Source organism: Hibiscus syriacus, unplaced genomic scaffold (genome assembly GCF_006381635.1).
Source record: "Hibiscus syriacus cultivar Baekdansim isolate YM2019G1 unplaced genomic scaffold, ASM638163v2 tig00110777_pilon, whole genome shotgun sequence".
NCBI lineage: Eukaryota > Viridiplantae > Streptophyta > Magnoliopsida > Malvales > Malvaceae > Hibiscus > Hibiscus syriacus.
In genome coordinates, this window is record NW_024062858.1 from 255,284 (window position 1) to 280,114 (window position 24,831).

At 30.5% G+C, this 24,831-nt stretch overlaps 1 protein-coding gene across 1 annotated transcript; it reads left to right on the top strand.

Moving 5' to 3' along the window:
- Positions 1 to 24,137: 24,137 nt before the first annotated feature.
- On the top strand, positions 24,138 to 24,831 carry LOC120139866 (14 kDa proline-rich protein DC2.15-like). The gene has a single exon (XM_039154980.1). The coding sequence runs from the start codon at positions 24,185 to 24,187 to the stop codon at positions 24,584 to 24,586; it is 402 nt and encodes a 133-aa protein (XP_039010911.1). The 5' UTR covers positions 24,138 to 24,184; the 3' UTR covers positions 24,587 to 24,831.

The following is a 24,831-nucleotide window of genomic DNA, read 5'->3' on the forward strand; positions in this document are numbered from 1 at the left end:
GATGATCTGGTTACACTTGTGAGAGACCTTCCCGTCACTAAAGACGAGGACACTGATTTGGATAAGGATGATGAGATTAATAGAGTTGTCTTTTGTATGTTCCAGAGAGCTGCTAGAGTCTCTGGTAATGTATGCGGTCGAGATTTCGAAGTATTTGGTAGCTGCTTGGGTAGTTATGTTCGATGGAATTACTGGTGACCTTCGACTGATGCTGAGTATTGGTTGGAGGATACAGAGAGGATTATGGATAATATGAATATGATGCATGAGTAGAAGTTAAAGGGGACCCTAGCTATGCTGAAGAAAGAGAGTTTCAGATGATGTCAATAGATTTCTGGTAGTATATCGGGGAATTAATTAACTTGGGATCTTTTCAAGGCACGTTTTCGGAGTCTCTAAATCAGAGATAGAAACCTGTAGGAGCGACGCTAGGAGTTTTAGAATTTGGAGCAGAATGATATGTTTGTTATGGATTATGATATTGAATTTATCAGATTGAGTCGCTATGCTACTGGATTGGTTGACATTGAGTTGGATTGGTGATTGATATTCGAGAATAGACTCAGGTATGAGATCATGAGTCGGGTTTCTACCCATTATGAGAGGAACTTGGATGCATTGGTTGAGATAACCAAGACTGTTGAGGAGATAGAGCTAGTAGGTATGTAGCGCATGAGAGATAGTGACCGAGACTAAGACCAATTCATGAGGTTTTCTGTTCTGTTAACTCTTCTGCACACCCCAACAAGAGAGACAAGGGTGAGTCTTTTCAGAGAGGTGGTGCGAGTGTCAGACATATGTGTTGAACTATGTTTTGATATAACAATTTAAGTAAAAATGGTTTTTGGACTTAATTGAATTTACAAAATGTTTTTGGACTTAATTGAATTTATTCAAAGTTTTAAAAGGTTTCAAAAATAATTCAAAGTCCATTAAAATTCAAATTTGAGCAAAAATGCTATAGGGTACCGATACCCCCTGTAGGGGTATCAATACCCCCCTGAAGGCTCAAATTTCAGATTGCTCTGAGGGTATCTATACCCCCTGTCTAGAACAACTAGTTTTATTTGAATTTAATAAAGGAGTACCGATACCCTATGATAGGGTACCAATACCCCCTATTATGGGCAACCTTTTTAGCAGAAAAATCATCCCCAAACGGCTCCAAAACATCCCCAACGGGTTTATACGACTTCAAACACATTCCAAGCTATAAATACAAGCTAAAGACACTTGAAGACATAGAGAACAACTATCCAAGCAATCAACCACAAGAGAAGAGTTTTTCATTCTTATTTCATCTTTCTCTTGTAAATATTTTGTTCTTGTGAGCTCAATCTTGTAAACACCTACCTTAGAGAGGTTTTCTTGTTTACATCTTTTATTCTTTTGTAAAGGGGAAAGGTTCTAGCTTATCCCGTATAAAAGCTAGGGAAAGATTCTAGTTTAGCCCGAAAAAACTAGGAAGTTGTAAGGTTAATCTTTGTCCTCAAAAGAAAGAACAAATTAGTGAATTTGTTGGAAAATCCTTGGTGAGGAACTAAGGTAGTGGACGTAGACTTTGGTTGAGAAAGTCGAACCACTATAAATCGCTGTGCAATTCTCTATCTTTTAATATCATTACTCCCTAAACACAAAATCGTTATGACCCCTCTTTACAAACCGTTCTGGTTTTCGATTTGAGCTTCCGAAAATCCCAACAATTGTATTAGAGTCTAATTTGTTAAGAAGGTTTAACCACCTTGAGACGATCCTAGAAGAAGCTCTACCAATTCCCTACACAACCGAGAAGATGGCTTCCACCTCTGGCTCGTTCCACATGGAAGACTCCCTACCAACCGACAAACCTCCATACTTCAATGGAGTCAACTATCATCATTGGAAGAAATTAATGAAGGTATTCATACAATCCAATGATCTTGATGCATGAGAGATAATCGAGAACGGCTACTCTTCTCCAAAGAAGAAGGAGAAGAAAATGAGTGACAAAGAACGGAAGAAAGCTCAACTTAATGCTAAGGCCATGCACATGTTGTTTTGTGCATTTGGTCCTGAAATCTATGAAGGGGTTTCTTCATGTTCAAGTGTCAAGGAGCTTTGGAATAAGCTCGAGGAAATCCATGGAAACAAGAAAGAAGAACCAACAAAGGTGGTGTCTTTAATGGCTCTTGAAGAGCCCGAGGTATCTTCTAGCTCAAATGAATTAAATTCTTATTCTTTTGATGAGTTACAAGATGCTTATAATAAGTTGTATTTGGGATTTGAGACCATGAATTCCAAATATAAGAAAATGATTTCAAAATTTAAAATCGAAAACGATTTTCTTTTGAAAGCAAAAATAGATTTTGAAAGCCAAAATGAAATTTTGAAAAAGGATTTAGAGCTTTCAAAAATAAAAATTGAAAGTTTTGAAAAGAAAATTTTGATTTAAAAGTTAAGCTTGAATGCTTAACAAAAGAAAAAGAAATCATTTTAAATAATTCATTTAGTTCAATAATGACAATATGCTCACATTGTCATTATCATGGTCATAAGGAACATACTTGTCCTTTGAAGAAAGGAAACGTTTTAAAATTAGACAAATATGGGTTCCTAAGGGAATAAGGGGCATTGAAGCTAACGTCCAAGGATCCAAAGCAATTTGGATACCAAAATCGAAATGAATGTCTCTTGTAGGTGTGTGAGAGCAATGGAGATGAAGATGATGATATTCAAGATGCTCTAGCCACACATGAAAAAGGAATGGGTAACCTCTAAGCTTAATGTTTTTACTTTTGGTTATTTGGTTGCTCATTTAATTTTAAGCATGCATGAGTTTTGATTTTAAATAATTATGTATTATTTTTAATCTCATGTGTGTTAAAAGGAATTTATGATGAACATTTTAATGTTTTAATAATTTTTCAGAATTTTTAGTTCATCATAATGAATTTTGGTCAAAATTGGTTTTAAATGCAAATGATATCTCTCTAACAATTGATATCAACTTTTCAAATGTTTTGAATTTATAAATTTTAAAATTTTGACCTAAATTTAAATGATTATGCATATGGTTTAAATGAAAATGATATCTCTCTAACAATTGGTATCAAAATTTTCAAAATGCATAACATTTTTGGAAAACTTTATGCAAATGCACTTAATTTTAAACAATTGGTATTAATATCAAATTTCAACAATTGATATTGCATAAAGTATTTTAGACTTGGATACATTGAATTTCATGTGCTAATAACATGTTTGTTATTCTTTGTTGAAATTCAACTTTTTTAAAGTGTCAAGACCTTAAAGCATAATTTTTGTTTGAAATGCATTTATTGAGGGGGAGCTTTGATTTTTCAAATGATTTTTAAAATGCCAAATTTATCACTTACTCTCCAAATTTATTTTAAATTTAAAGATTGAATTATTTTTTATATAACAACAAGGGGGAGAAGTTTTCGTTTGAAAAAAAATTCAATTTCTTAATGAAAAAGGGGGAGCTTAACATTTTCATATATTTTCCAACAATTGGTAATAATTGGTTATCTTTTTAACAATTAGTATCATTTTGTAATAATTGGTATCTTTTTCATTAAACATTTTATTAAGGGAGAGTTTTGCCAAAAACAATTTTTCAAATGTTTTGTTATATCAAAAAGGGGGAGATTGTTGAATTATGTTTTGATATAACAATTTAAGGAAAAATGGTTTTTGGACTTGAATTGAATTTACAAAATGTTTTTGGACTTAATTGAATTTATTCAAAGTTTTAAAAGGTTTCAAAAATAATTCAAAGTCCATCAAAATTTGAATTTGAGCAAAATTGCTATAAGGTACCGATCCCCCTGCAGGGGTATCCATACCCCCCCTGAAGGATCAAATTCCAAATTGCTCGGAGGGTATCTATATCCCCAGGGGTATCCATACCCCGAGTATCGATACCCCCCAGGAGTATATATACCCCCTGGTTGCAACAACTAGTTTTATTTGAATTTAATGAAGGAGTATCGATACCCTATGATAGGGTACCGATATCCCCTATTATGGGCAGCCTTTTTGAGCAGAAACATCATCCCCAAACGGCTCTAAAGCATCCCCAACAGCTATATACGACTTCAAACACATTCCAAGCTATAAATACAAGCTAATGACACTTGAAGACAGAGAGAACAACTATCCAAGCAATCAAACACAAGAGAAGAGTTTTTCATTCTTATTTTATCTTTCTCTTGTAAATATTTTGTTCTTGTGAGCTCAATCTTGTAAACACCTACCTTAGAGAGGTTTTCTTGTTTACATCTTTTATCCTTTTGTAAATGGGAAAAGTTCTAGCTTATCCCGTATAAAAGCTAGGGAAAAGTTCTAGTTTAGCCCGGAAAAACTAGGGAGTTGTAAGGTTACTCTTTGTCCTCAAAAGAAAGAACAAATTAGTGAATTTGTTGGAAAATCCTTGGTGAGGATTTAAGGTAGTGGACGTAGACTTTGGTTGAGAAATTCGAACCACTATAAATCGTTGTGCAATTCTCTATCTTTCAATCTCCTTACTCCCTAAACACAAAACAGTTCCGTCCCCTCTTTGCAAATTGTTTCGATTGTCGACTCGAGATTCCAAAAATCCCAACAATATGGCATCAGGTTCGTCAGCTGTAATGCATTCTAGTTAGGGTAGTTCTTCTGGGTTGCAACCTTTGCCGTCATGTGAGAATTGTGGGAGACGCCTTTTTGGTGAATACAGAAAGATTTTGGGTACCTGTTTTAGATGTGGTTTTGGTGACCATCTCTTAAGGGATTATCTAGAGACAACTCCTACAGTTCAGACACAAGCTCGTACTCCCGCTCGTTCTAGTAGAGGCTAAACTTCTTAGAGTAAGGGTCCAACCATGTCTAAGGCCAGACAGTCTGGGTTGGTTTACGCTGCTAGACGTCAACAAGACCGCGATGAGCCTGATTTGATTGCATGTACTGTTACTATTCATTAAGTTCCCTACTTTGCATTATTTGATAATGGATCTACCTATTTCTATATGTCGTATTTCATTTTCAGGGGCCTTAATATTCCGGTTAAGAATACTGAGAGTTCGGTGACAATTCAGAGTCTCGTAGGTCAGTCCATAGAGTTAGATCGTATTTTTAGAGGGAATCCTATAGAGATCCATAGGGAGATCTTTCTGGCCGACCTAATGGAGTTACCTATGGAGGAGTTTAACTTGATTATTGACATTGATTGGTTGAACAAGCATCTAGTTATTCTCAATTATGAAACTAAAAGAGTTGTTCTGAAGACTACTGATAATCGAAAGATTGTGATGATTGGGGAACGTCGTGGATTCCCGACAAATGTTGTGTCTGGTTTGGTAGCTGAAAGGAAGATCATGAAAGGTTTTGAGGTGTTTCTTGCTTATATTCTGGATACTAGGAGTTATTGATCCGACATTGAAAGCATCCGGACCGTTAAGGAATTTCTCGATGTTTTCCCTGAAGAGTTTCCTGGATAGCCACTGGATAAAGAAGTTGAGTCTGAGATTTATTGGGTCGTATTGTATTCTGAAGAGAGACGAACATGTTGCTTACCAGCTTGAGTTACCTACCCAGCTAAGTCGCATTCATGATGTTTTTCATGTATCCATGTTGAGGTAATATCGTCCAGATCCAGTTCATATCATTCAGGTTGAGGAGATAGAGTTGAGACATGATTTGTCCTATGAGGAGGAGCTCGTTCAGATTTTAGATCGGGATGAGAGAGTTCTTCGGAATAGGCATATTTCGATGGTCAAAGTTCAATGGAGTAATCGTGGGCCCTCAGAAGCTACTTGGGAGACATTGGAGTCGATGGTGGCTCAGTTTCTGCATCTATTTCCATCAGGTAAATTTCGAGAACGAAATTTCTTTTAAGGGAGAGAGTTGTCACACTCGAAATTAGGGCCTAAAATTTCTTAAAATTTATTTTAAGGACTAAATTGAAGTTTTAAATAAATTTGAGGACCATAGTGAAAATTTTGATTAAATTTGGATCCAAATTAATAAAGCAACTAAAATTGAAAGACTTATAGTATAATTATACTATTTTTCAAATATGGGTTTAAAAGCCCCAAAAATCAAAAAAACTTTAATTTTTGGAAAGTTTAAACCCTGTTCATCTCTCTCTCTCTTCGTCATTTCCTTTTTTAGTAAGAAATCTTTAATCAACATTTCATCACTAACTGTTGTTTCGTTTTCGATACCACCTGCACCATCGTATTTCTTTCATCGTCTCAAGTCCACCGGTGTCCATATTGTCTCTGTTGCCATTGGCGTGTGACGGGGTAAGGAAGATCAAGTATTTGACGTTGTGAAATTGAGCTCTCCGTCATTCACCACTGTGAACCGAGCTTGGTAAGTGTCTCAAAATCCCTTAAAATGCATATAGGAATTTTCCCATAAATTTTTCAACCCCCGAAAGCCCCGCACGCGTCGTCGCTGCATGTGGGGAAGGTTCATCGCCTGGTGGGCTTGTAACACCCCCAACCCGTATCTAACCCGAATCCGAGTCCGATGTGTCACATCAACTTTTAAACCTTTACTTATTCAAAATAATGAAAAATCTCTGTTAAAGAAAACTTCATATTATTTCAAAATAAAAGTTTTCACACTTATCAGAGCATATACAATTCAAATCGTTTATATGACATGCCAACTACATCTAAAAGAATAAAATACATATCAAACATTTGTTTTCTGATCTGAACTTTGTAATAAAGATGCTTACCTGTCTTGCTCCTCTCAGCTTCTATATTCACTTTCTGTAATCTGCGTGTGAAACACTCACACGCTAAGTCGATGACTTAGTGAGGCATAAAAAAACACATCTAATGAAATTTATATCCACTAATCATGCATGACTGTTTTATGCTATCAAATCATACAACTCATATACTTTTTCCTTATAACTATTACATACTTGTGCACATACATATCATCATTTATATTTTTATCATACTCTTATACTATTATACTTCATATCTCTTTTTTTTTCATATGATCTCTTACGTTCATATTCTATATCTTATAACAAATTCTTATATCATTATCTAAGTCATTTATACTCATTCACATATACATCAACATATATTCATGTACATCATGTAACAGATGCAATCACCCATATATCATGTCATACAATTCATATCACGCATCATATACATATATTACATACATTGTTTTCACAATTATCTCTTTATTAACTCATGTACACATGAGAACTATAGATATGTGAGTCTATAGAGGTTGTGCACTAATGTTGTCACCACAACTCGTATAAATGCACCGAAGTGCCATATAAGGTTGTCTCTAAGGACCACGTAGAAAATTCCTTAAGAATCATATACATATGTCAAGGATCAAGTATGTGTCTCAAAAGACCTCACACATGTTCCAAAGAATACATATATGTCCCGAAGGACCGCGTAGACCCTCAACTCTTGGCATACCAACTATACCTCTAGCTCTCATGTAATATAATATGGGCATTAATATTTATGTTAGCATACATTCACATATACACATAGTCACATAGTTTTTTCACATAGCTCATTGTCATATAAATCACATATACATATAAACATATGGTTCACTTATGTGTAGAACATTTTCATATGATTCACATATCACAGAGCTTATCACATATAATTGTATTCTTTTTCATATAATCACATAGTCATATAATATTTCATATGACATATATTTTCTCTTTCATATATCTCGTATCATGTATCATATCTTGTGATCATGTAATCATGTTACTTATAATCACATAAATTCTACTCATAGGGTTCAACATAATTAAACTTAGTTCCCTTTCCATATTATCATAAATTTATATAATCTTATATGTCCTATCATTAACCTATAAAATTACTCATATACTCATATATATTCTTTAATATAATTTGTATAGTAATGTTCTATAATTGTATCATATACTGAGTTTACCTAAGTCTTCCTTTATAAAGTTTATACTACAAGTTCAAATAGTCTCATTCTATCCTATACATAGTTTCTACTTATCTTATCTTACTTCCCCTTTCACTCACATAAATCATTTATATACTAGTTTTATCTATTTCTTTAGTTCAATTTCCATGACTTCTATAATACTCTATCATAAAGTGTTGTAATTCTTTACTTTATAACTCATAACCTGTAGTTTCCTTTAAGTATATAAATCTTCCCTATATAACTTATGTATCATTACTTATGTTTATGCCCTCAAATTTATACTATCCTCATAGAGTCTCTTAACCTTTCTCGTGTAATCACTTATACCATATAATATGACTTATACTTGGTTATATTATGTTCACACACATATAAATATATATATAATATCAATGATTAATTAACATATGGCTTATGTCATATGTTTGTTTCATTCTTTATATCTTTATCATATAACTTATTTCATGTTCTTCCATTATTACATAATAATGTTTTACACAAATCATATAGCATATACAAAGCATATCAATATTTTTAGTCATGCATACATACAATTAATGTAATACATATAATCACATATAGCACATATAATTATAACAAACACATAATCATGTTCATGACTTCATGCATATTACTCTAGGAAATAGACTCATCGCAAGTCTTATTTCCATTAAACACTACATGTCACTAGCATGCACTCACCTGGCCTCACTAGTCAATACCAATCTCTTATCTTTCCCCTGGATCAATCTTACTGGGTAATTGTTTTGGAACTTGTTTAAGCTCTGAATCTACATAGTAATATATGGATACATATCAGTATACTAATTAATATATTCTAAACTATCGATTTTTAAGCTAAAAGAAAGCTATTTTCATCTTTTAATAAAGGTATGCATCGATGCACTCTACAGTGTATCGATGCATTCCTTAACGTGTGCATCGATGCACTACCTGTGCATCGGTACACAAATCACCTTCGATGTTTTATTCTTAAGGGGATGCATCGATGCACTCCTTATGCATCGATGCACTAATTGCATTCGATGTTCATTTATTTGAGAGTGCATCGGTACACAATGAATGTGCATCGATGCACATAACCCAGAAATTCCAGTTAGAGAACGAAATTCACTTTCTTTTTAGCTCAACTCTTCATATTTCATCCCCTTTTATATTCTTAACTCACATACACATATTCAAACTCATTTCTATTCATTCATCACCTCTTTAACATCAAAATCCTATTCTCCATAAGTAATTCAAGAATTACACTAAATTTCCAACATGTTCCAAATTCAATTCTATTATTTATAACTTCATAATTAGAATTTGGTCTGGAAATCCCATAAATATCTTTCTACCAAGATTTCATTTATTCAGTTCCTTCCTTTAATCCTTTCTTTACCTTTCCTCTCATTGTTTTATGACAAATTAAGCTTCCCTTAAGCTTAAGAGTCACTTGATAATCAAAACCAAACTTAAAATTCAACAAGAAATCAATTAACCAGAAACTCACCTTTGCTCTTGGCTTCCACGTGAAGAAGAGAAAAAAAAAGAGAATAAGAGAACTCTAGAGAAATCTTTCCCTTTCCACGTGGTTCCTTTATCTTATAAAGGAAAATAAAAATCTTACTTGTCAATTGATCATTTTACCCTTTAATTCATTCAATAATTACCAAACAACCTTCAACTATATTTCCAATAAGTCATTGAACTATTGAACTATTCTACTTTTATCACTAAATTTCAAAAATTCTCATTTTTAGTCACTGACCTGGATTTCGGGATGTTACAAATCTCCTCTCCTTTAAAGAAAATTCGTCTTCGAATTTTCACTGCATACCTTTATAATATCATGCCTTCTAATATTTTCATGTTGCTTCCCTTTCTTAATCTTTCTTGTTACCGCTAGCAAACTTACAATTTCCTCATACTCAATTCTTCATATACGTCCATATCTTTATAAGTCTATATAATATCATTCATTATATAGACAATAGCCTCAATCCTTATTCCTTAATATTTTGGATCAATTGATCTTTTTCATCATTCTCTATGTACTTTGCACATAAATCAAGATTTTGCTCATTTCTTAATCCTTGTCTGTATTATTATACACACAATCTTTTCATATAACCCTCAAGTATTTGTTCAAAGAATAATAATTCATTCTCGTTCTTCTAATAATTGAAAATTGTATCATTTCAATATTAAACTTATAACTTATATCTCAATATACCTCTTGTCATACTTGATCTTTTAAACTCCATTTTTGATTTTTCCTATCCCTTTATTCTTTCATTCCTTCAAAATCAAAATCTTCTTATGCACATATCTTATCTTTTCTTTAATGTTCACATATTATTTTCTTATCATTTATACTCATCTCTGATTATCGATCTTCATCACATCTTCATAACTTTGATAATCCACTTTACTTATACAAAACCTCATTCTTTATCATCTATTATACTTGTATTTCCTTCCTTAAAGCCCCCTTTTTAAACATACAAATACTAATTTCCTTGCCTACATCATATCTATATGATCAAACTCATATCCAAATTCACATCATACTTGATTAACTTAACTTTATCTTTTCTTCAAATCTTATAACTTTATTATCCATACTATTACAATTAATCAGTAACAATTTTTTAATTTAGGGCATAAGCCCTAATCAGACTACTCATATTCATCTTCTCAGTTGAAATCCAACCAGTGCAATTTACTCACTTATCCAACCCACACTCTTATTAATATACATTATTATTCTCTTATCTCTTCCATTACCTTACATTTATGTGATAAAAATACATAATCATGTCTCAATTCACACCATACTTAGTTAATTTACCCTGACATCATCTTTTGATCCTTTAACTTTAATACACTTATCTTCACATAATTATATTAGTCAGTACCAATTATTCCAATCTAAAGCATAAACCTTCATCGAACCATTCATATACATTCCTTTCAGTCGGAATTATCTCAACAATAGTTTACTTAACTTATCAAATCCACATTTACTCTCATACACCATGTAATTTCCGTTGTTCCAACTCAACATTCTAACTTCCTTTATCTTATAAATTGATCACTTATGTATATATTCTTAAACTCTTCTTATCAATCCTTAGCTTTACTCAAACATACAAATCCTCACCTTCTTCACTATGTCACATTATTATGATCAAAATATACAATTGTATCCCGATCCACCTCATCTTTGGTTGTCTTATCCTGACAACATCTCAAAATGTTAAATTTCTATACATTTTCCATCACATAATCTGGTTAGCCAACGCTAACTCTTTCCATCTAAAATGCAAACCCTTATTCTATCCACATTCTTGCTTATACATGGTACTATTCCTTTATTTCAAACTCATAAACTCTAGCTTTATACATCTTATACGATTGTCACTGATGCATTTATTCTCGAACTCTCTACAAATTCTAACCACATATTTAGATCTTTTAACTTTCTTATGATGACACTTGTTCACCATATTCTATCGAATCCAAGAAATAATAAGAATACTTCACATCACTTTTCCGATTCAATCCTATGAAAACCTTCTATCACTATTTTAATATGATTTCAACTTTCTGAAATCAGTCTTTGATCTTACGAGGCACTTCCTGAGGTGTCCGCTCTTCCTCCTGCCTGGCCAGGGAAGGTGAATTGCTATCACAATCAACAATATCGCCTCTCACTTCACTTCGAAACTATTATAATCAGACTTCTACTATATTATACTAATCTTATTATATTAGCAAGACAATACACTCCTTACACTTATCAGATCAGAAATTATTGACTTGGTGTTGGTATGTACACATTTTACTACTCATTTAACTTCAGTTTAAGCCTAGAATTGGCTAAACCTTAGCTCTGATACCATTAAATGTAACACCCCCAACCCGTATCTAACACGGATTCGAGTTCGAGATGTCACATCAACTTTTAAACCTTTACTTGTTCAAAATAATGAAAAATCCATGTTAAAGAAAACTTCCTATTATTTCAAAATAAAAGTTTTCACACTAATCAGAGCATATACAATTCGAATCGTTTATATGACATGTCAACTCCATCTAAAAGAATAAAATACATATCAAACATTTGTTTTCTGATATGAACTTTGTAAGAAAGATGCTTACTTGTCTTGCTCCTCTTAGCTTCTATATTCACTTTCTGTAACATGCGTGTGAAACACTCACACGCTAAGTCGATGACTTAGTGAGGCATAAAAAACACATCTATTGAAATTTATATCCACTAACTATGCATGACTGTTTTATGCTATCAAATCATACAACTCATATACTTTTTCCATATAACAATTACATACTTGTGCACATACATGTCATCATTTATATTTTTATCATACTCTTATACTATTATACTTCATATCTCTTATTTCTTTTTCATATGATCTCTTACGTTCATATTCTATATCTTATAACAAATTCTCATATCATCATCTAAGTCATTTATACTCATTCACATATACATCAACATAAATTCATATATATCATGTAACAGATGCAATTACCCATATATCATGTCATACAATTCATATCACACATCATATACATATATTACATACATTGTTTTCACAATTCTCTTTATTAGCCCATGTACACATATGAGAACTATAGATATGTGAGTCTATAGAGATTGTGCACTAATGTTGTCACCATAGCTCATATAAATGCACGAAGTGCCACGTAGAATTGCACCGAAGTGCCGCGTAGAAATGCACCGAAGTGCCATATAAGGTTGTCTCTAAGGACCACATAGAAAATTTCTTAAGAATCATATACATATGTCAAAGATCAAGTATGTGTCTCAAAAGACCTCACACATATTCCAAAGAATACATATATGTCCCGAATGACCGCATAGACCCTCGACTCTTTGCATGCCAACTATACCTCTAGCTCTCATGTCACATAACATGGCATTAATATTTATGTTAGCATACATTCACATATACACATAGTCACATAGTTTTTTAACATAGCTCATTGTCATATAAATCACATATACATATAAACATATGGTTCACTTACGCGTAGAACATTTTCATATGATTCACATATCACAGAGCTTATCACATATAATTGTATTCTTTTTCATATAATCACATAGTCATATAATATTTCATATGACATATATTTTCTTTTTCATATATCTCATATCATGTATCATATCTTGTGATCATGTAATCATGTTACTTATAATCACATAAATTCTACTCATAGGGTTCAACATCATTAAACTTAGTTCCCTTTCCATATTATCATACATTTATATAATCTTATATGTCCTATCATTAACCTATAAAATTACTCATATACTCATATATATTCTTTAATATAATTTGTATAGTAATGCTATATAATTGTATCATATACAGAGTTTACCTAAGTCTTCCTTTATAAAGTTTATACTACAAGTTCAAATAGTCTCATTCTATCCTATACATAGTTTCTACTTATCTTATCTCACTTCCCCTTTCACTCGCATAAATCATTTATATACTAGTTTTATCTATTTCTTTAGTTCAATTTCCATGACTTCTATAATACTCTTTCATAAAGTGTTGTAATTCTTCACTTTATAACTCATAACCCGTAGTTTCCTTTAAGTATATAAATATTCCCTATATAACTTATGTATCATTACTTATGTTTATGCCCTTAAATTTATACTATCCTCATAGAGTCTCTTAACATTTCTCGTGTAATCACTTATACCATATAATATGACTTATACTTGGTTATCTTATGTTCACACACACACACACACACACATATATATATAATATCAATGATTCATTAATATATGTCTTATGTCACATGTTTATTTCATTTTTTATGTCTTTATCATATAACTTATTTCATGTTCTTCCATTATTACATAATAATATTTTACACAAATCATATAGCATATACAAAGCATATCAATATTTTTAGTCATGCATACATACAATTAATGTAATACATATAATCACATAAAGCACATATAATTATAACAAACACATAATCATGTTCATGACTTCATGCATATTACTCTAGGAAATAGACTCATCGCAAGTCTTATTTCTATTAAACACTACATGTCACTAGCATGCACTCACCTGGCCTCACTAGTCAATACAAATCTCTTATCTTCCCCTGGATCAATCTTACCGGGTAATTATTCTGGAACTTGTTTAAGCTCTGAATCTACATAGTAATATATTGATACATATCAGTATACTAATTAATATATTTTAAACTATCGATTCTTAAGCTAAAAGAAAGCTATTTTCATCTTTTAATAAAGGTATGCATCGATGCACTCTACAGTGTATCGATGCATTCCTTAACGTGTGCATCGATGCTCTACCTGTGCATCGGTACACAAATCACATTCGATGTTTTATTCTTAAGGGGATGCATCGATGCACTCCTTATGCATCGATGTACTAATTGCATTCGATGTTCATTCATTTAAGAGTGCATCGGTATACAATGAATGTGCATCGATGAACACAACCCAGAAATTCCAGTTAGAGCATGAAATTCACTTTCTTTTTAGCTCAACTCTTCATATTTCATCTCCTTTTATATTCTTAACTCACATACACATATTCAAACTCATTTATATTCATTCACATCACCTCTTTAACATCAAAATCTTATTCTCCATATGTAATTCAAGAATTACACTAAATTTGCAACATGTTACAAATTCAATTCTATTGTTTCTAACTTCTTAATTAGACCCTTGACAAATCAAATTTGGTCTGGAAATCACATAAATGTCTTTCTACCAAGATTTCATTTATTCACTTCCTTCCTTTAATCCTTTCTATACCTTTCCTTTTATTGTTTTATGACAAATTAAGCTTCCCTTAAGCTTAAGAGTCACTTAATAATCAAAACCAAACTTAAAATTCAACAAGAAATCAATTAACCAGAAACTCACCTTTGCTCTTGGCTTCCACGTGAAGAAGAGAAAAAAAAAGAGAATAAGAAAACTCTGGAGAAATCTTTCCCTTTCCATGTGGTTTCTTTATCTTATAAAGGAAAATAAAAATCTTACTTGTCAATTGACCATTTTACCCTTTAATTAATTCAATAATTACCAAACAACCTTCAACTATATTTCCAATAAGTCATTGAACTATTTAACTATTCTACTTTTATCACCAAATTTCAAAAATTCTCATTTTAGTCACTGACCCAGATTTCGGGATGTTACAGGGCTTCTAGAAGCGAGCCGACCCGACCCGACCCGTCTGTCTGACCCAACTTGGTCCAAACCCGAACAGAATTAGTGATCCTTGGTCACCGTTAACTTTTTTCTGAAAACCTTTATCTTGATGTTTTTTAATTTCCTGAGTCCGATTTTGCGATCTGTTTTGCCAAATTCTGACCCAAAATCCTTGAATTTAGCTCGTTAATATGAAAATGCTTAATATTTTTGCTTATTTATTTGAGATTTGATTATGAAATTGATTCGAGTATATATTTTTATGAAGGTACTCGTGTTTCCCCTGACCGAGGGTCGATTAGATCCGATTCTTCTCATCCATCAGACCCACTCGACCCGCGTTCTTCGAGAGTTACTCGTAGGTTCCCGTTAAGTGTTTAAATAGAGGTTATTATTATTTATATTAGGATTTTGATATAAATTTTTTGATTCGTAGGATCTAGCGCCGCCACTAGTCGTGATCGGAAAACTCAGTAGTAGGCTTTCTTATTAGACTTCTCAGACTGGTACATGTGTGTTTCCTGATGGTGTTACATTATTATTTTAAAATATTTATTTGAATTTTTTATATTTATGATAATATTGAATATTTTTACAACATGATACCTGATTTTTTTAATACTATTTATCTAATACATGATTTATTGTATATTTCTGATATGATCTTTGGTTACTGTATTTCTGTATTTGATTTCTGAGTATGGAATATTTTCATGTTTTAATGGATTAAACTACCGTTTTCACTCGAATACATACATATTTATTATTGTCATTGGGGTATTATTAGAGGAAATATATCAGGCCTAGTATATGACTTGTAAGACCTTATCGCATGCTCCTCTACTTTGTGCATAGGGTAAGTGCTTACCGCAAATCCTTATGCTATATATATAAGGCCCTTATCAGGTGTACAGGTGGGTGTATAGTTCTGGGGAACCTACACATTCTGGTGTTCGGATGGGGGTAGTGTTCATGTTTTTAAAACATGCTTGATGAATTGATTTTTATTCAAGTATTTTATCTGTATGTTTTCATACATCGTAAGGAGTACACTGGGCTTTTTAGCTCATTCTATAAATTTTAACATTTTCAGATAATAACAGACTGTAGACTAGCAGACTTGGCATCATGAGGACCGACTACTCCTATTTTTGTAACATTGTATATCTCTATATGCCTTTAGTTATACTTTGGTGACATGTATTTTTGCTACTGTCTTGGTATATTTGTATTACCGATATTTTGTTATGTATGTGTTTTATATGGTTTTCCAATTTATGTAAATGTGTGTGTGTGTTTATCGTATGAATTTATCTTATGGCTAATTTCATATTATATTGTTATATGGATTTTAATGTTGTTTTAAATATGAAAAGAATTTCTGAATATAATATGTAATCGCCTAGACTTGATCATAACGTTCAGATTGGGTCTAGGGGGTTATAGGACGTGCGACTTTAGACGCTTCATAACACTTTTTGGTCAGTTGTGTTCCTAAATAAGACTTGTGAGAACAAAGAACGAGGACAAAGTGATAATAAAACAAATGCTTAAAGTTGTATTACTCTCTCTAAGTGAGAATGGATGGAATGTGATACAAATAAGGTGGAAAATCTCTCTATTTATAGTTGAGCTCCCACACAATCAATGACCTAAATCGATTTACATCTACAATTAAGGTGAGTCCAAATCCCCTAATCTAAGGAATCAAATCAATCGTCATCTAATTACATCAATTAGTTCTATTCTTTCCCTAGATAGAAGATCTCCATGGATATGCAAAGATTTCTTTATAATTGTCTTATCTGTAAGGCTAGTGTGAACAGACTCATTAGCGTTTTTCAAGTGATGTGTCAAGTCTGGTGGTCTTTACAAACCCGATACTTTGCACATAACCTCTTTGACGGATACTTAAATTAATCTCCCGGACCCAAATGTGTTGGTCATGAAAATATATATCAAATTATAGTTAATACATTTCATACTCTAATTTGATCAATTTTAATTCCTATACTTATAAAATTTTAAAATTTTAATACTAATCCAAACAACAATGATAAAATGGGATAAAAATGATCAAATTGAACAACAATAATTAAATATACAACTTATGTATATTATATGGACTAAATAAAAAATTTCTTAATGAATTTAATGACTAACATTCATATCAAGATCAAAAATTTAAAATTTTTAAAATACATAAATTTAAAGTGATCAAATTAAACCGCAAAAATTAATATATAATTTTAGCATAATACGTGATAGAAAAAAAATTATGTTTTGAGAATTTTAAAATAACTATTTTTATGTGTGACATTGTTAACTAATCACAGATGTTTTGAAAACTAATTTCTTTTGAAAGGAGTATGTTAAAACATATAGATAAACAGCAACTCAGAGAATTGCAAAAATTCCTTTTAACCAAGAAAACTACAATCATGAGATATCTAAGATGATCATAATGGATGACTATCACCTTCACATTGTGAAACACTCGGGTTTTATTGATTTTGTGCGGACTCTCCAACCCACTTCGTTATGATAATGTTCTCAAAACCCACTATATGTTGGTTGCTCAAAATTGTTAACCCGAGTATGTTTTATATGTGCTGGTCAACTGTTATTGTATTATTGATTAATTGGATTGTTTTATGTGATTTATTGTTATTCTTGCTACGAGACTAATGACTGTTATCACCTGGTCTATTCAAGGACAGAATCATAATTTTAATTCGAAAGTAATAAAATATAACTTTTTTAAAAGTAAAAGAATAATTTATAAATATCCCATAAATATTTAAATTTTATATGTAAATTCAATTTCAAAAAAATCCCCAGTTGAGGGTCACAGCCCCTCCCATACATATAGTAGTTCCGTCCCTGAATCTATTAATATTGTATGACCACTATTACTGCATGCGCCATTAATATTGTTGGTAATATTGTTTCTTCATGTCTTACAGTTAATATTCACATTATTATTATTGCATGCATTGCATATTATTACTGTACATCTGAAAATTATTCTTAGTGAAACTCATTACACTAAAATTCATCTTGTATGTCTCTAATATTACTAAAAAAATTATATCAAATCTTTTTATAACAAATTCCTTTATAAGTTTCAAATCATAACTTTGTTATCACTAATTAGGGATATGTAAGTAAAAAAACAACACAATAATGATATGAAATAGATCACACAAGAGAGTTAAGATTTAAACGTGGTCCAACCATACATACATTCACAAATGAGATAATCAAATGATTCACTAAAAATGTAGAGATCAGTAACAACACAAATATATAAAATTCCATGTATCATATAACTTTGATATATATTCCAAAGATGAATGTATTCTAAAACAATCTCTCAACATCAATACAAAATACATCTTTACAGCATAAATCTTAATAGTTACATAGATCACAAAAGTGATTACATTTTCCCAAATAATTTTCTTTTATAATTCTAAATGTTAAGACATACTTTATATTTATAAAGAAAATAAACTTAGTCATTAAGAATTCTTATACTATAATTTTTTTAAATAAATTTAATTATCAAGTAACATTTGGATCTGTTGTTATTCCTTGAGCTCCCAGTTTCAAGCACCACATATATAAGAGTATGAACGTTCAATATCAAAAAGTTGAGTATTTGAACAAATATTACATTGTATTCACTCAAATTTATAGAAAATAAACTATAATAGAATTTAATTTAATTATCAATTAAAATTTAAAACAATATATAAAATATATATTATTTATCAAAACAATCAAAAGAAAACAAATAAATAAAAAAACTGTAGGTTGAGCAATCGATGCATGAGTTCATCAGGCATCAAATCCAAGTTTTGTAAAGAATTCAAAGGCAAAAGAATTCAAATATGCCCCCGAAGCAATACATCAGCCATACGAATAAACTAGCGTAAGAAACTAATCATTTTATGCTTGGAATAGATTATCATGATTTTCTCATATATTGAATCGTATCTGTCTATAGGGAATAAAGCTAAATATTGTCAGTCAAGCTTGCCTCGAGAAGAGCACTTCCAAGTTTTCAAAATGCTTACATATATTATATATGAGAAGTATATATGAGAAGTTTTATAGTGTGACATATTTGATATATAATTAAAATAAGTGTTATTGATTTTGTTATTATTTAAATAATAAAATTAGTAAAAAAAAATTATCTAATATATTATTATTTTTATTTGAAACATTAATATTTTTTAATATTTCCGGTTAAGTGCCCATCAATAATAAAATCGATAGAAAAAATAACAAAATCGGTAAAACGTTTAATAATAATAAAACCGGTAGAAATAATAATGTTTCCGATAATTTTTTACTGATTTTATTATTTAAATAATATTTGATATACAATTAAAATAGGTGTTACTGGTTTTGTTATTATTTAAATAATAAAATCGGTAAAAAAATTATCTAAAACATTATTATTTCTACATAAAACATCAATATTTTTTAACATTTCGGGTTAAGTACCCAACAATAATAAAATTGATAGAAAAAATAACAAAACTGATAAAACGTCCAATAATAATAAAACTGATAGAAATAATAATGTTTCCGATAACTTTTTATTGATTTTATTATTTAAATAATAATAAAAACGATAACATATTTTTTTAATCGTATATTAAAATTATCGTACGTATCATTTTCCTATATGTGTGTGTTTGGGGGGGGGGGGGGGATTGTCAATATTGTCGACCATTGCAACCTGAGGTTGTTTTGTCCTGGGAAAACATAAATCAACCTTGTCTGTCTGGATCCACATGGCTTAAGTTTGAAGATATAATTAATGTTTCCTGGAAAAATATATTATTTGCGGAGGGAATTCTATTTACAGATGAGGGCACAGTTCCAAATGGATTGCTGGTGGAGCCCACGGTCGGTTCTAGGCTCACCCGTGACACTTAAATCCACATGTTGAAGCTACAAATCTTCCATTGATGGAAGATTTTTTTTATTGTATCTGAATGCCAAAGTTATAGGAGCAAAAAAGGTTTGTTTGCAGCAAACATGAATACATTACAAGTACTATAGAACAAAATTAAAGGACGGACTAATAATAAAATTAAAATAATGAAGCATTTTGTTGATAATAATAAAGAATTAGTCATAGTGGCGGTTGTACATGGTATTCTGACTGAAATTTAATTTTTTTTTGTTATTTATTTATTTTATTAATAGTGTTCATCTTAAAATTTTATTTGTGCTCATCTCACATACAAAAATTTATATTATTAATATATGTATATCTATTCTAAAAAATATTTATTAATCTCTCACTGTTTGTTGATAATAAATTTTAACTTTGACAAATCACATATATCTATTAGTAATGACCAGAGGTCACAACCTCCAGAGAGGTGAAAGGTTCATGAAATCATATGCCTGGAGATGTTCTCTAGTGACTTTTGGATTAACTGCCATGACAGCATGCAGTCAAGATTGGAACATAGCTCAATCAAAGCAAAACTAAAAACAATGTAGGTGGAGGATCAACATGAAGGTCGGACAAGCTAACTTTCAACATAGACAAGTAATTACGTACTTCTGAATCTGTATCAATTTTGTCTTCAACAGTTAGCTGTTGACGGTTTGCAACTATTCCACAGAGAAGCTACATATTTTGTTAAATAAAAGGAAACTAACTAAATACTTACACTATTAATTGTCATTGTTTAGGAGACAATGGAAACAACACAATGTTTTTACATTAAAATTTTGTGCGTTTGGTTAAAAAATTAGCTTGATTATGCTCTAAGGACGGATAATATAGATAGATTAAGTGATTTCAAGGTCCTATTTCTCCCATGGTTATAGGGTTCGATGCAAACAACTTAATCTTGCTGTTGCTTTGCTTTGTAAATAGTTTGATGTTAGGTGTCATGTCTCGGTGAATTGAAGGATATTAATTAAACATTAAATAAAGGGGGTATTAAGAGGTTTAAAAATGATTACAAGCACATCTAATCAGACAGACCCTTTAGAAAGATAGTAATAATTTTATGACAAATAATATTAAAATAATCTTTTGATTAATGATTTTATATTACAATTTTCGATGAATAGATGGATAAATAGGAGAAACAACAATGATAATAATACCTGACGAAAACGTCATAAAATTAAATAAAAAAATATCACACCTTAAAAAGATAAAAAATTTTACTCATACAGAAAAAATTTCTGGAATTTTATACATTCTGATAAACTTATATTTTATGAAAAGGGTAATGAGAGAGCATTAGTTACATGCCAACACGCTAATCTCCACCTCACGTTCACCAAAAATCTTGTGCCATCAGCCAGCTCAAGTCCCAAAAAGGTAAATGGATTTCTAGTACAAATTCATTAATTAAGCTTACGAAGAAAACAACCAAGTTGCCATCTTGAAACACAATAAAGTCGGGAAAGTCTAAGAAACTGTAATTTAATTTAAGGGTAGAAAATAACGGAAATAGAGGTGATTTTCCGAAAAATCAGCCTAGCCCCTATATTTTCCGGTCAGGTATCATTCGGATTATATTTTTTATCTAACATCCTTTGTTGAAAGGCGCCCCCTGTACCGCGTTTTATATTGATCTGGCGCCATGTAAGATAAGACACGCCTTGTTAAACGTTTAAAAAACTTGGGTGTTAGTTTTGTAAATAATTATAAACTGATACCTAATAGTTTTGTAAAACGCCAATTTTATCTATTTTTTTTTTGTGATATTATTTTTAATATCAGTTAATAATATTTATTGATTTTTAAAATTAATTGTTTAAAAATATTAAAATAAACTTTTAACTAAAATTAAAAGATCAAATGAATTATTATTTACTTTTTTAAAAAATATAATAAAAATGAATAAAATTCTATAAAAATATAATGTAAAGCTAAAAAATATCACTTCTTTATTTAAAATATTCTTTCTAATATTAATTTTAAAAAATATAAAATAAATATTAAATTTTAATTTTATTAAAAATAAATAAACATTATTAACTGTTGTTAAAAAATAATAATTAATTAACAATAATTCATTTGATCCCTCAATTGTAATTAAAAATTTATTTTAATATTTTTTATATTTTTAAACAATTAATTTTAAAATACTCTATTCTCAAAACCTAAAGTCAAGTTTATGATTGTTAAACAGTCGTAGGTGTAAAAAGCTACAGGGATTTAATGAAAATTTGATTGTACAAAGTCAATAACTCAAAATTTTCTAATTGTTGTCTAAATATCAACTCAATTGTACCACGAATAAACATCCGATCAAAGAGTTAATCTTTTCTGCTCAATCTTCACAAAAACTGTTTTGTATTATCATTTTCTCTCGCGTATGAGCTCCTTTCTTTTTATAACATTCATGCAAAAGAATATATGTATTGTGTAATTTCATACAAAAATCAAAATTTGTCGAGTTATAAAATAATTTGTAAAAGAATATTTAAAAGTATTTTAAAATATGAATAATTTTATAAAAGTTTTATAACTGTTATTTCTTTTACAAAATGATGATAATGAAAATTTTATAATTTAAAAAATTATAAATTTCATATATTTTTGAAAAATTTATTGATTTTTAAAATTAATTGTTTAAAAATATAAAAAATATTAAAATAAACTTTTAATTACAATTGACTTTTGTAATAAAAGTCACTCTACTTTTGATTTTTTTTGTATGCACATATGCAACTATATTCAACAAAAAAGAATTGAAAAAGAAAGGAGCTCATATGCGAGAGAAAATTATGAGAAAAACAGTTTTTGTGAAGATTGAGCAGAAAATATCAACTCTTTGATCGGATGTTTATTCGTGGTACAATTGAGTTGATATTTAGACAACAGTTAGACAATTTTGAGTTATTTACTTTGTACGATCGAATTTTCATTCGATTTCTGTAGATTTCCACTCCTACGACTGTTTAACAATCATAAACTTGACTAAAATAAACTTTTAATTACAATTGAGGGATCAAATGAATTATTATTCATTAATTATTATTTTTTAACAACAGTTAATAATGTTTATTCATTTTTAATAAAATTAAAATTTAATATTTATTTAATATTTTTTAAAATTAATATTATAAAAAATATTTTAAATAAAGAGGTGATATTTTTTAGCTTTACATTATATTTTTATTGAATTTTATTCATTTTTATTTATTTTAAAAAAATGAACAATAATTCATTTGATCTCTCTAATTAAAAATTTATTTTAAAATTTTAATATTTTTAAACAATTAATTTTAAAAGTTAATAAACATTATTGAATGTTGTTAAAAATAATATCAAAAAAATAAATAGATAAAGTTAACGTTTTTACACAAATATCACCATAACAGAAATTAATTACATATTAGACATCAGTTTAAAAAATATTTATAAAATTAGCACCCGATTTTTTTACACATTTAACAAGGCGCGTTGCAGGGGTGCGTCTTACCCCACGTGGCGTAAAGCACGGTGCAAGGGGCGAGTCTTTCTGCAAAGGATGTTAAATCAGAAAATATAGTTTGAACGATGCCTGATAGGGAAATAAAGAGGGCTAGGGTGATTTTTCGGGAAAATCGCCCGAAATAGATATAATAAAAATATTTTTTTAATATTTTAAATTCAACGTAATTTAGAATATTATTTTTTATAAAAAATATTATCTTCTTTCTACTATTTTCAGTTGATAAACAAAAAATATGATTTTTTATAATATTTAAAGTTTAATTAATTTTTTAAAAAAAATATATAATATTTTTATTATGCAAATTTTTATTATATTTTAACCTTAAATTAAATTATCTTACAGTATAACTTTCCTATAAAAACCCCCCTACCTCCACTCCAATTTCTCCATCCTTGAACCATAAACTCTATAAATTTGTACTTCAGTGAAGAAGCTATAAGGTTAGAGAGAGATGGGTTCAAAGAGATCAGCATCTCAAGCCCTCTTTTTTGCTCTCAACATTCTCTTCTTCTCTCTAGTCAGTGCTTGTGGTTCTTGCCCTTCTCCCAACCCCAAACCAAAACCAAAGCCCACTCCCTCCCCATCTCCTGCAATAGGCAAATGTCCCAGAGATGCCCTTAAATTAGGCGTATGTGCCGAAGTGCTTGGTTTGGTCAATGCCACCGTTGGTTCACCACCGGTGCAGCCATGTTGCAACCTTATCCAGGGCCTTGCTGATCTTGACGCTGCCGCTTGTCTTTGCACAGCAATCAAAGCCAACGTTTTGGGCATCAACCTTAATATCCCAGTTTCCCTCAGCTTGCTTCTCAACGTCTGCTCAAAGAAAGTTCCGTCCGGCTTCCAATGTCCCTAATCACTCTTTCAAATTCCTTCTCTTTCTCTTCTTGTTGTTTTGAAGTTGTCATTAATTTTCCAGTTCGAAATGGTAACTGCTTGTTTCCCTCGTTGTAGCGTTTGTTTCCTTGTGGATTGATAGTGAAAAATTGTGTACTACTTTTATTTCTTCAAGTGTTTTTCTTTGGGTTGTTTGTATCTTTAAGGAAGAGTTCAAGACTTGTATTATTCAGTGCGTTTATTTGAATGAACCAACATTCGTTC

Bases quoted from the DNA above. Each gene is read 5' to 3' on its own strand.
- LOC120139866 (XM_039154980.1), top strand. From the start codon at position 24,185: ATGGGTTCAAAGAGATCAGCATCTCAAGCCCTCTTTTTTGCTCTCAAC.